Here is a 13,976-nt window from a genome sequence, read left to right as displayed (position 1 = left end):
AAAAAAATAGTAAATTTATTTTTAATATTCAAAAAAACTTGACAAAAACCACAGTGGTTAAACGAATTCATGGCATTTCAGTGTATTTAAATGAAAAATGCTTCGAGATACGAGCGTATTTACGGAACGAATTAAACTCGTATGTTGGGGTATCATCTTGTATTTTAATATAGCTTTATTTGTAAATGAATCATTTACATTTGCATCATTTAAAATGATATTGAAGGTTTGTTATTCGTTATTTCCGAACATATTGAATTTTGTAATAAAAAATAATAATGAATGTTGTTGCTCGATAAATTTTAATAGTTAATTATTTTGCAAACAATATACTTGAATTTGTTGTCAATAGATTTATTTTCATGATACCTGAACTAACCGCCAAAGTGATTTAAACGGAAGCTATCACTGATTCATAGTCATTATGCGATAACTGTACCCACTTCCTATAAACAGCGTGATAAGCATAAGCAAATTTCCGTTTAATTATGATAACCTCCTTATATAGGAAAAGTTTATTACATTGTCTTGTTTTCGAATTAGTATGTGGAATATATATAGGTAACTCCAATAGTCAAGCTTTCGGGCTCGTGAGCGCGAATCTAGCTCTTATGCTTATTTATCTATGCTCTGGACAACCTGCATCGGTCAGCAGTGATGTCCATTTTTACTAGAAAATATAGATCAAAAATATGTTTTCAATTGAAAATAGTTCATTTCGGGCACTGCGGTGTAAAATGGTAATGAGAAATCTTTTACACCATTCTTCTCTGATTCGAGTTGGAGTTTAACCAAGCTCAAGGACAGTACTACCCATTAGTGAAATTAGACAAAGATGATAATATGAAATTTTACAAATGAGTATTGTATTAATAATATCACTTTAAAATTTCAAATCATAACGAAAATGGTTTGTCACATATATTTTACTTGTAGTTAGGTTCATAACACGTCTGTAAATATTTATCTATGATATTTATTTACCGCATGTGGCATCTCTTGGTGCTCGGCAAAACTCCTTTACGTTATGAAGGTGAATATAGTAACTAAAAATTTACGAACTTGTTGAATTTTTCTAAAATAATTTCTATAACTAGCTGTAAGTAGAATTCTGTCTTAAGGCAATTAGGGCATCGTGCCTTAAGGCAAATTGCTGGAACTTCCCGTAACAAAAATTATTATTTTTTTAAAAACGATTAACATTTTTGAAAAAAAATTATTTAAAAAAATAAAATTTTTGAGAAACTATAAATTGGACAAAAAATTACCTTTTTTTAAAAAAATTTTAAAAAAATTAAAAAAAAAATTTTAATTTTTTTTTTTTGAAAAAAAAAATGTTTTCTTTATTTTGACATATTTTGGAAGATTTGAACTTTTTTTCAAAGCAAACGTACTGCTTTAACTGCATAGAGACAAAATATATGATGCGTAAGCGCCGCGTCGCTGTCTAACGGGTAAACATTGGTACGGAACCCATAGGAATGTAAACAAAATTTATACTTATTATTAAAATCTCTATAAAATATCTGATAATTTGATGTGCATATGTCTAATGATCATTTTTGACCGCCAAATAGCATTTTTTTTTTTACTTTTTTCGTTAGATCTCCGAAACCGCTAGACCTGCCCTTATGAAAATTTAATCAATTATTCATCTTGCCAATACAAGTAAAATGTTTTTTGAATTATTAAAATCGGACGCTCCGTTCTCTTAAAACTGAGGTACCGTTTTTGGCACTTTTTGCCTCATATCTTCGGAACGGCTAGACCTACCTCCGCCAAAAACTAATCAGCACGTCTCCTTATCAATACGAATCGAATGTTTTTTAAATTATTCAAATTGCTTCATCCGTGTTCCCGAAATCGTCGACGAAAATTTGTATCAGTACACACATACATACACGCACACACACACACACACACACATACATCCATTTTTTCTAAAGTATGCCAAAATATTCAGAAACCTCTGAAACGTAAAGATATATCAAAATTTTCATTTCCCTACGGGAAGTTAAAAAAAATTACATCTGTGATAAACTGTGATAGGGAACTGAATAATTTAGGTACAGAAAAGAATGCAGGAAGACATATCTAAATATTTTGTAAATATCATTTGTTTAATACACATGTTTAAACAAACCAAACATTAAAACAAGATAAAATTTAGATTTGCACAATGTATATATTTGTGTACACAAATAAATGTATACACACAAATATATATATATATATATATATATATATATATATATATATGTATTTATAAAGTATTCTATGCAAAAATACTGATCGAGATGATTGTTGAAGTACAAGTTATTCAAATTCTCGGATAATATGATTATCAATTCTGATAACATGAAGAACTACTAAATTGTAGAGAAATACCAAAATTAGATTACTTACCATATTATATATTATTATACTCCAGTGATTGCATATTATTGAAACCTGTTAAAATAAAATATATTAATTTTGATGTAAAAATTTATGCGCTTAAATTCTAACTATAGTAACTGCTACATGCTTCTAAACTAATAATGTAACATAATTTAAAAATCTATTATTTAGTCTAGGCCCTCAACGTTCAATTTTATGCATTATTTTAATAGGTGAGATATCTTTCCTAAGGGCCTCTGAACAAATTTTTATACGGGACACTGCCAAGTCTGGTCTCAATTTAGTTTAATTTAAATAATTTTAATATTATTTTATATCTCTCAAAAATAAATTAAAATATCTACCACTATTTTAAAAAACAATTAAAATGCTACTTTTGTGTGTAAAAATGTGTAAAAATTCTACTACAAACATAAGCTCTAAATAAAGTTTTTTATGACATGATATAAAATAATACTTTGTATTAATACTTTTATTATAATATATTATCTTCTAGAACATTCAAAAAGTATGTAAGAGATATATATTTATAATCAACTTATTTAACGTTTTATTCAACTTATTCAAGTTTCATTCGGCTACAACAGTTTGGTAGGTGAAAGTAGAAAAATATTGAAATGTCAAGAATTTGGTGTATTTAAATTTATTATATATCGCAATATAATATTATATCTCTTACACTCGTATTAGTTTCATAGGCATTTTCATATTTGGGAGTATCTTACAATACGGCTTATTATATAAGTTCAAAACGGAATCTTATTCATATGCATTAGATATACTTCTTACAACTAATTTTGCACTCATTAAAAATGATATTAGGATTCATACAAACCTAGGTTAATTTGATCTTTATTGCAATATATCTTATTTTATTATATAGTCATTCACTCATTTTATACATATTTATTGACAAACTACTTCTTGAGAGCACTCTACTTTTTCAGCATGCTAAAAATATTTTTCATAGCAAGCATCGTTTTTATTATGATATATTCATGCAGTATTCATGACAATATTTAAATATTATTTTTACTAGAAGTATATATTACAGAAAATATCAATAATACTTATTTCACGATATCACTTATGTTTTTAATTACACTAATTAAATGCGCCATATCGCTATATTATATTTTATTTAATTTTTTATATAGTCTGATGAGTGGTATAAAATTTTTCTAATATTTCTAAATATATATATATATATATATATATATACATATATAAACGGAGTAACCTATTTAAAAATATGTTTGTACATTTGATTTTTTTTTTCAATTGAAAAAAGAAAGTTAATTTTTTTACTCTCATGTTTCTTCCTCATAACATTTTCTAGGATAATAATATCTTTATAAGCATATTTAAATATCTTTAAAAGCATTGACTAATATAAACTTAAGAAAATAAACGCTGATAAAACAAAAAATTATGTTTTAAAAGCAACTTTAGATAAATTGAACTCGAGAAATCGAGCTCGTTCTTCATAAAATATTACCATATGCCTTTCAGTGTAGAGCATATTCATACCAACTTACATTATTTTGTAATAAAAAGACTTCCATTGTTAGTAGAGAAATGAAAATTCTCAATGGTCTTTTAAAAATGCGATTCCTATATCAAATAGAATTCAAAGCCTGGTTTGTTTTCGTTTATTCGACCTGCAAGAACTTGAACATTTAGCAGTAAATGCTGCTATTGTTAGAATTACTGCTCCAACACACGTTAATGCTAGTGCGAGGGCCGTGCTGGTTTCCATATCACGAGGATCCAATGCATGATTTTCTGGTAGCAACCGAAAAGATGCTAAAGCATGTGTACCATTGGGCGGTGGACATTGCATCTGCACTATAATGTCCTGATTTTGAACCTAATAAAAATAAATAAAATAAATAGATTTTAAATGAAAGCATAAGATTTTTTTGTTCATAACATACCTGTTTATTCCTACACAATAAATGACTAGTCGTCGCTTGTATAGTCTCTGGGTTAAATTCTTTTGCTGTTATTACAGGTAATAACCATCTCAATGGAGAGGTTAGTTCCATCCATTTTATGTAAGAACCTAAGTCGAGGCTGTGTACAGTCAAACCACTTGACAAAAGCGTGAACATAATAACAGCAGATGCTATCAGAATAGATGTTATTTGTCCACGGACTAGATGCGTGATAAATGTAACCGAAAGTTGTATGGCCATCAAATATAAAACCATGTAACCTAAAGTATATTGATAAGATATAGTGAAAGAAAAAAAATTGATCAGAATATTTAAATTATGATTACATTACCTATATAAGTATATATTGCAGAATATCCCACAGTTTGTAGATTTGTATATGACATCATACCAGTCATTGTATGAGCTGGCGCAATATATGCTACCCATATACATATACTCGGAGGTATCGAAAATAAAAGCTGTAAACAAATATTTAGTTTAGACTAATATTTACTTTAAATGTAAGTTCAACTATTATTACTACAGGTGTTCATTATATTTTACCTTTACAAAAATATATGTAAAACGGCCGTACATTCCCATTCTCACATCTCGTTCCACACTTTTGATATTTTTCATATCTCTATAAATTGCACAAAGTAATATAGGCCAAATGCAGACGGCAGATACCGCATAGTGATACCCAATCCTATCATTTAAATTTAATTGTGGATCAGACGATGGCAAATCCCAGAATATAGCACCAATAGCAAGTGACATAACAATTGACAGGAATAGACGAAAAACCCAACTGACTATTGTATTAGGTTGGCTGTATACCAGAAATAGTCTAAAAATTTCAATAAATGTAAAAAATACTATTAAATTCATTAGTGAAAACATAATGTGTTTAATGTTTACTTCAAAATAATTATAGCCTGCATAAAGGCATTAGGTTTAACAATTCCTTCCGGAAGAGCAGCGGGAGGATCTGGAAGTAAGTTAGGTAATCCTTGCGACGCCCACATTTCTGCAAGTGATTCTATTCTTCCGGAAGATTCGAGCATCGCAGCCGACGATAAATCGTCTAAAGTTACTAAATCCACTGTAATAAAAACAAAAAAATTGAGTAAGAAATGATAATAAAAAATATATTCACTTTGAAAATTGACTTACAATAATAATCAGAAGGGTTTTTGTACATTGGACATGGGTATCCAACGTTTGAGAAATGTTCCACAAAACCAATTCTTGAACCAGAGTACATAACGCGACCACTTGATAGCAAAAGTATGCCCGAACACATCAAAAATATTTCATAGGTCGGTGGTTGCAAAGATAGTATAACGATACGGCCTAAAATTTCAGTAAACAATTTAATAAAATTGTATTTTCTTAGTATATTTATAAAACAAAATACCATTAGCTGCATATTGTCGTAAATATTCAATTAAGAAGAAAGTATCAAATATATCCATTCCCTTGGTAGGTTGATCTAAAACTAATATGGCAGTGTCCTGCAGCAGTTGGCATGCCACTGTCAGGCGTTGAGTTTCTGAATCCGTCAAACGACAAACGGTCATATCTTTCACTTGCTCCAAGCCGAGTTCTTCAATGAGTATGCTTATCTGTTAATGATAGACATTAATTTATAATATATTTCATAACGTTTTTGGTGAGACCACTTATGATATAGAGCAACCCTTACTCTCGTGACGTAAGGATTAAGGTGTAGCGCACAATAGAATTATTTCAAAATATAAATTATATAATTGTAATCTAGCAAGATTTATTACCCTATCAGTCATGTCAGATTTGCCTCTTTGTGGGTATTTGAGTTGTGAATAAAATTTCAAAGTAGTATAAACAGTTAGATGCGAATTATAAGGATGCAAACTTTCACGACGAGGCGCCCATGATATCCGTCTACGTAGAGCCCTCATGTTTACGTGCTGCCCGTTAAGTAGAGCATCGCCGGCGAGTTTCTGAAATTAGAAATTAGATTTACAACTGTTTTCATATTATTATTTATGACAATATCGTCATTGTTTATTACTAACTTTTCGCACACCGGCAATAGTTTCTAACAAACACGAGCCTTGTTCCTCAACAGTGGCCATGACGGCAACGAGATCGCCTGCTCTGGCTTGGAGGGAAACTCCAATTATAGAAACAGGAGAACATGATACTTCTAAATTCAGGAACTATAAAGTAATATTTCATATAGTCAAATATTTTCCAAATGAAGCATTTATACAACATATATTCGTTATCCAAACCTGTATATTGGGATAGGGCATTCCCGTTGACATCATAACGCTATGCGAATAATCTTTTACCGATGGTGCTTGCGTTCCGGAGATTATGCTTTCCGCTTTTCGGCTTTTCACATAGTCTATGTCACCACTAAGGGTTCCAACGTCTGCAATGGAACCCCTTCGGTTTGTATAGTGTGGATATGAAGGTGATAAAAGGTTTGCTTCGCTAGCGGAACGATAATTTCTTAATCCTCCACCTTGGCTTCCGTTGTGTCGATTTGGCGAATGACCTTGCCCCATCGCAACGCTTACGCGACTAGAAGCCTGCTGCAACGCTACCAACGGTATACCAGATAGTTGCTAAGAGAAAATATTAAATTATAATAAAAATATAAATGTATTTGAAAAGAAAAATTTATGATATAACTAAAAAAATATTTGAAAATTTATAAACATAGCTAATTGCGGCTACGTTATAATGCTACTTAGTCCAGTCATTTAAGGGGGTATTCTAGTGTAGAGCGATGAATTTTAGGTCATTTTTAAAGTGTCGTAAAAGAAAGCAATGAATGTTTTTACGATCCATTTTTACCACTTGTTTATTAATATTATTAAAATACAATACAAAAACTAAAAAAAAAGTTGAAAATTAAAGAAACTGGCAGCTCAAAACATTGGCACCTCTGTCTTGACATGATTTCAGCCCTCCTAGCCGTCCGAAATAGAAGAAATAAAAAGATTATCAATCTACAATGATGTCGCAATCGCCCGAACTAGCGATGAGTAAAAAAATTTTTTTTTTCACAAATTGGCGACTGTTTGAAAAACAAGCATCTTTTTTTACTTTTTTTTGAGTTTCTCGAATTTTTTAAATATAGTAAAAATTGGAATTTGGGGATGATGCTAGTTGAAAAAAATACCGAATATTCCACATTCTTCACAGACCGAATACCGAATATTCGGCAACTATTTGGCAGGTTTTTGGCACATAAGCTCGTTTGTATTAATGTAATTAGTATCAGGAATTCTTATATTACTAATGCGCTACATATTTATTCAAGTTTTATATCTGGGCTTGCAAGCCGTTATTTTACTACTCTTTGTTATTTGGAATATTTGGCACCATTTATACTATTCGGCCGAATACCGAATATTTGCATACCACATGCGATAGGGAAATAAATGGCAAAATCATGAAAAAAGCGATTCTTTACATGTATATATGTAAATGTATTTCCAAATATTTTTTTCAGGAACTCTATTTCTTGTATATTAGGAATACTAATTATAATAAAATAAATAAAAAATGATCATAAATATTATTCATATATTTTGCGATATACACCAATTTGCGATATAAAGTCAGTAATAGCTCTTTATTTAGAAATGCATAGATTGAACATAATGAATGACTAATTATATTGATAAAACATGTGCGTGCAACGATTGAATGATTTATATTAAATAATATAAACATGTAACAATAATTCAGAAAAAAGTTCTTCGCGTGTTATTGATAATGTGAAAAGTCGATAAGATTTAAATTATTATATATACAATAACGAAATAATTTCTTCATATCATATTATGTAAACTAAACACTTCCAAAGGCTGATCCATCGCGAGCTCTTTATCGCACAAAGGATAAAACACTAAATATTAAAAAAAGGTGCCGAATATGTAGAATACCGAATAGTAACCAAATGATCGGTGCAAGCCTAATAAAATATATAATATCTTATGAATATATATATATATATATATAAAAAAGTATAAAATCATCACCGTGTTATATTGGCTGACATTACTTCCGCGTCCGTTTGAGAGGAAATCCGGGTCACTTCTGTATTTCCGCTGCAATTTTATATGTCTGCTTGTTTCGTTGTCGGAACTGTCGTATCCTGATGATCCGTTCTTATAACCCCTATTTACGCGACCTCTAAAGTATCATAAAAAAATTACATGAGAATTTCATTTTAAAACTCGTCTAAGGAACAGAAATAGTATATATTTAATTATGTTAAATTTGTGCATCCATAAAAAATTTAACTAAAAAAAAAACAAATATCATTTGATGAAATGAATACAAGTATCAGATTAACCCACTTTCTGCCAAAATTTGACTTGGTATCTTATAATAAACCATAAATTTTGGTTGATAAAACGTTTTAAAGAATTATATCTCTGTAAAAAATTTAATCATCTCTACTATTATTATATTTATTAGAAAAAATGCAGTTTGGATTATCTAACCTATTCCCAGATCTTTGAGAATGTGGGGCTTGTCTTCGTGATCGTTGAGAATCTCGGATGCCGCCATGGTTGGGTGGAAAAACGCGCGGCAATCCAAATTTCAAATAAGTGTACATGTTAGATCCGAGTGCTGATCTGTAAAATTAATTGAGATTAATGGATTATCCTCACCAAACGTAAAATAAATTAAATAATAAACTAGTGGTGTATGGCATCGTGCCTTAAGACAAATTGCTGGAACTTCCTTCAGCGTACCGAAATGTTCGTGGAATATTAAATGATTTGAAATAGATTATTATAAATACTATAACATTGTCTAATATTTACAAGAATTATATAAACTGAATTATAAAGTTAAAATTATTTATTTAAAGTATATGAGTGAGCTTTAGAATTTTAGCCAGAATTAAAATTAAAATCTGAAGTATTTTCGATATGAAAAAAATGAAATAATTTTTTTTCCAAAAGCAATTATTTTTTCAAAACAAGCAGAAAGTTTTTTGAATCAATCATATCGGATGCTTAGTGCTCTCAAAAACTGCCATTTTTTGCACAATTAGCTCGGTATTTCGAAAACGGCAGGACCTGCCTTTGTCATTACAAATTGAATGTTTTTTAGATCATTCAAATCGTATGCTTCGTTCTCTCAAAACCTCGATTTCTATTTTCTGCACTCTTTGCTCCGTATTTCCGTAACTCCTGAACCTGCCTTTGCCAAAAACTAATCAGCACATCTCCCTATCAATAGAAATCAAAGGTTTTTTGAACCAATTAAATCGGTTGATCTGTGCGAACGAAAAAATGCGGAGATATAATACACACACATCCACTTTTTCTGAGTATGTCAAAACACATACACACATCATTTTTTTTTTTGAAGCCTTCAAAATGTGAAAATATGCAAAAAAATTTATTTTCGATTTTCGGCCCATTACTATAATTACCCCACGGGAAGTTAAAAATCGGCTTGGCCAATTATTGTGCAAAACTATTCAATGCAAGTCCCACATTGATACATCCATCAAATGGCTTTTATATTTTTGAAATTGGTGCTGCCGTTTACGAAAAAACGTGGACGAAATATATCGCAATATCGGTACATACACATAAATACTTTTTTCAAATTTAGTCTCAATTGTTTCAGAATGACTTGAAACGTCGAGAAAACAAATTAAAATTAAAAGACAGCAAACCGGATTTTTCGACGAACCTCTTCTTCGGGAAGTTAATAATGGTATAGACCCCTTTGTTTGGGATAATTCACCAGCAAATTACGTCATCATATTTAATATGTGTAATATCTTAATTTTCATGTATATGAACATATGTAATTAACATCTGCATACATATACATTAACGCGTACACACATATATATTTTTATTAAGATAAAGAAAACTCCAACTTGTTTATATAATTAATCAGGAACGAGAGAAAATATGAGCAATAATTGTTTACATAAATATTATAGGTTTGTTTATACGTAAATATATAACATTGCCTTAGCAATAATAACACGAATTGTGAATTTTATTCTTGAAACGTGATTAGGATTAAACTGCATCGGGCTAAGTCAGGTGAGTTAGTTATGGACGAGCAATAACGCGGATCGGTTGTGTGCACTAGGATTGACGGTTTGTGTAAATCAAATTTTTAATACAAATCTATAAGGCTTTTTATTAAATTAATATTATAATTTATTAATTATTTTAATTATAATATTGATTTTATTTAAATTTTATAAATCCTAAAATTCTACATTATACTTCGCAGATCCAAGCGAGCGTCGCATCAAGTCGAGCCGACCAAGAGCGACCGAAAAAAAGAAGAAAGATCTGATCTTAACCTAAAGATCATGGCATCAAGAAAAATTCTCCTCCAAATCCGGTGAACGATATTCCTGTTGATCTCCTTCCTGACTCATCAGTCTCGTCAGATGATACATTGGAATTTCGTGAAGTGCTAACATTAAGTCGCTTAAACATGGACTGCTTGGAAGCTTATCTTCGGGAGTCAGTTATTATGGCAAGGTATATAAAAGAATACATGGATAAGCTCAAAGACCTATACAGACGTCAAATGCAGCTGGATTTACCTGGGGAAAAACCTCCTTCGAAAGCAAGAAAGATATTTTTTTGGCGGCGGCGTAAATGATTTCGTTATCATTTACTCTAATCTTCGCGCGCACCGAATGCTATGTTATCCAATAACATCATATGTGAAATTAAAAAAAAAAAACAAAATATGTCGGCTTTGTCTTAAGTTTTGTTTTGATCTACCAACAGATTTTTATTAATTGATGCCATAAATTTAAAGATATATGTTAATGTCTTATCTAGTTTTTAGTGTTTTTTAGTTTGATTTACAGTATTACGCTATCGGCATTTCGTTGGAATTATTCACGTAATACAGTGTGAAAATTTTAAGTTAGGGGGCGTCCATTAATCACATGAGCGATTTCTGAGGATTTCTGGAACCCCCTCCCTCTTGGCGATACATGGTGATATTTAAGATTATCCCTCACCTAATATCACGTGTATTTTTAGTACTTTGAAAAAATGTTACATTTTTCCAAATTTTTTGACAAAATTTGAATTTTCTTTTTAAATTCAGGTAAAAAATAATTTAATATCTTACTGGGTCCTTATACCATTTTATCAAACCCCTTCTCATCTTTTAAGCGTGATTAATGGACGCACCCGTAGAAATTATAAGTCGCTTATATTTTGCTGAATATTTTTATATGGGAGATAGTAATACTAACAGTAGGAAGATCGTAATGTATGCAAAACAACATTCAGGTAAAAAGTATTAATTGAAGTAAGTCTTTATGCGTTTAAACATGTGTATTATATTTATAATTAAAAAATTGCATGCATTTCTTTAGCTGATTTTTTCTATTTATAATTTAGGCTTGTTATATATAGGTATGTTGTAACCATAGATAAATAAGTATAAACTATAAGTATAAAATATACATAAGTAAAAAATAAGTATAAAAGTATAAGTATGGTTGTAACTGGAAATAGATTCAGCAGGTACAAAAACCAAAATTATCTGGTTTGTAAACCTTTTACAAGAAGTTCTACCCCCCGCTTCCAGCAGCATCACTTTGCAATTATTTTGATGGCCACGAAATATCGTTTAAGTAAAACTATTATATCTATGGCAAAAGTAAGTAGATGTGCTTTCAGTTAAAAAAATGAAAACTAGAAACAATAATTATAGAATATTTTTGTTATTATGATTTAATGCCATATTACGTTATGTTATTAGTTGCTTTTTTTAGCAAATTGAAGTGAATTGAAATATATGGACCGATTCTGCCTCATAACAGACCAATGTTATGGCAAGGCCATAACTTTCCATACTAAATATTGACAAAGGCCATGAGGTTTCTGTGCAGTCAGGCGTATTTCTCAGGTTGGTAGATAGGAAACCTAACATAGAAACCGCACAAATGTCAAACAAACGATCTTAGATAATAATAAAACGCCTGAATGCATAGCAAATACATGACATTTTGACAGTATTCAGCATGACTCAGTAGCATAATGTATGGAAGTTGGAGCGTATCATGACCTTGCCCATAACATTTTTCTGTTATGCGGCAGAATCGGTCCCTTATTGTAAAAATAATAATGAACTTCACCGGATTTGAGTGAGCAATATATTTTAGATTTCATAATTCTTTTTCGGCTTCTTTGGTTCGATTTGTCAACCGACTAATAGATTTGCTGTAATTTCATTTAAATAGTTGCTGAAAAGTATAGCTCTTTATGTTTGTCATTTGTGTGTATTTTTCTCATTGCTATTATGACGTACTTTGGACCGTAACGAGGATGGGACAATATCGACTGCACCGTTGTATCTCGAAGCTGAAAGTTTCCGTACGGCAGCGGCGATTTGTCAGAGCTGCCCAAAGCAGAATCTGTGAAGTCCGAGTTCAGGTTTTGCCTGGAACAGAAAATATTAGATATTAGAAATTATTAGTGGTGCAAATAAAAATGTTTGAGTCACAAACAGCAATTGCTAAAATTTAATAATTCAGTAATAAAGTTTCCAAATAATAAGCAATCTTGCGATTCACATGCGATGACTGGGCTCGCCCATAGGTGAGCAGTTCGATACCCACTTCGAGCAGCCTGTTGTCAGGCAGCAGTGACAACGATTTTTACTTGGAAATATAGATAGCAATATGTTTCCAAGTGAAAATAGCCCTTGCCCGGCATTGCTGTACCAATAAAAAGTCAGCCCTATCAGATTATTTCTAATAACAGAAATCATCAAATATGGATGGATTAACCATTGGGTTACCATCTAAAAAATACGAAGTAAGGAGAAGTTTCAGCCCAACAGCTCATAGGACGTAAGGTTCTGATTGCTGTTAAAAAATATAATAAAAAAAACATGCGTTGACTACGTGCTTTTAAATTTAGTCATTTTGTTATGTCATCATAATGTAATAACGAGAAAATAACATAATATTTGTGCCGAACACGTCATTGCGTTAACTGAACTATCCTAACAGTACTGTGACTGACAAAGGAACAATTTGTATCACGGGACTTGTTGTGCAGAGACAGGTATATAAATTCATGTTTTATCGGCTTGTCTATTTATTCATGCTTTATTGATCATAGAGAGCTTATTATACGTAAGATTGTCATTTTTGATACTATAAAAAACTAGTGGGATGCATGGCATCGTGCCTTAAGGCAAATTGCTGGAACTTCCCGTACCGTAACTAAAATCTTGGTACGGAACCAAAAAAAAAAAATTATACAAAATGTGAACACATTATTAAAATCTCTATAAAATATCGGATAATTTGATGCGCATATGTCTAATGAATATTTTTGGCCGCCAAATGAATTTTTTTCAAACTTATTCTTATTGAGAGTCCATAACCGCTGGACCTGCCTTTCAGTGCTTCATCTTGTCAATACAAGTAAAATGTTTTTTGAATTATTAAAATCGGACGCTCCGTTCTCTTAAAAACTGAGTTACCGTTTTTGGAACTTTTTGCCCAGTATCTTCGGAACGGCTAGATATGCCTTCGCCAAAAGCTAATCAGCACGTCTCATTATCAATATGAATCGAATGTTTTTTGAATTATTCAAATCA

At 30.9% G+C, this 13,976-nt stretch overlaps 2 protein-coding genes across 2 annotated transcripts in view; both read right to left on the bottom strand.

Annotated features, from left to right (window-relative positions):
* Nucleotides 1-3,922, bottom strand: part of LOC113376207 (ATP-binding cassette sub-family G member 8-like) — a 7,621-nt gene extending 3,699 nt beyond the window's left edge. Inside the window, exons 1-2 of the mRNA XM_026616120.1 lie at nucleotides 3,899-3,922; nucleotides 3,709-3,772 (exon numbers count right to left, since the gene is read on the bottom strand). Of these exons, the coding sequence (XP_026471905.1) occupies nucleotides 3,709-3,772; nucleotides 3,899-3,922 (88 nt within the window). The remainder of the gene's footprint in view (nucleotides 1-3,708; nucleotides 3,773-3,898) is intronic.
* The window catches only part of LOC113376206 (ATP-binding cassette sub-family G member 8), a 57,270-nt gene continuing 47,216 nt past the window's right edge, over nucleotides 3,923-13,976 (bottom strand). Inside the window, exons 4-16 of the mRNA XM_026616119.1 lie at nucleotides 12,675-12,806; nucleotides 8,852-8,986; nucleotides 8,384-8,537; nucleotides 6,620-6,958; nucleotides 6,401-6,544; nucleotides 6,137-6,325; nucleotides 5,761-5,968; nucleotides 5,517-5,696; nucleotides 5,262-5,445; nucleotides 4,905-5,190; nucleotides 4,690-4,819; nucleotides 4,338-4,618; nucleotides 3,923-4,270 (exon numbers count right to left, since the gene is read on the bottom strand). Of these exons, the coding sequence (XP_026471904.1) occupies nucleotides 4,031-4,270; nucleotides 4,338-4,618; nucleotides 4,690-4,819; nucleotides 4,905-5,190; nucleotides 5,262-5,445; nucleotides 5,517-5,696; nucleotides 5,761-5,968; nucleotides 6,137-6,325; nucleotides 6,401-6,544; nucleotides 6,620-6,958; nucleotides 8,384-8,537; nucleotides 8,852-8,986; nucleotides 12,675-12,806 (2,602 nt within the window). The 3' untranslated portion in view covers nucleotides 3,923-4,030. The remainder of the gene's footprint in view (nucleotides 4,271-4,337; nucleotides 4,619-4,689; nucleotides 4,820-4,904; nucleotides 5,191-5,261; nucleotides 5,446-5,516; nucleotides 5,697-5,760; nucleotides 5,969-6,136; nucleotides 6,326-6,400; nucleotides 6,545-6,619; nucleotides 6,959-8,383; nucleotides 8,538-8,851; nucleotides 8,987-12,674; nucleotides 12,807-13,976) is intronic.

This window comes from Ctenocephalides felis, unplaced genomic scaffold (genome assembly GCF_003426905.1).
Source record: "Ctenocephalides felis isolate EL2017-DRISC unplaced genomic scaffold, ASM342690v1 CF-g0.4_SCAFFOLD_01886, whole genome shotgun sequence".
NCBI lineage: Eukaryota > Metazoa > Arthropoda > Insecta > Siphonaptera > Pulicidae > Ctenocephalides > Ctenocephalides felis.
Note: the sequence above shows the minus strand (reverse complement) of the source record. Positions and strands in the feature narration are given on the sequence as shown.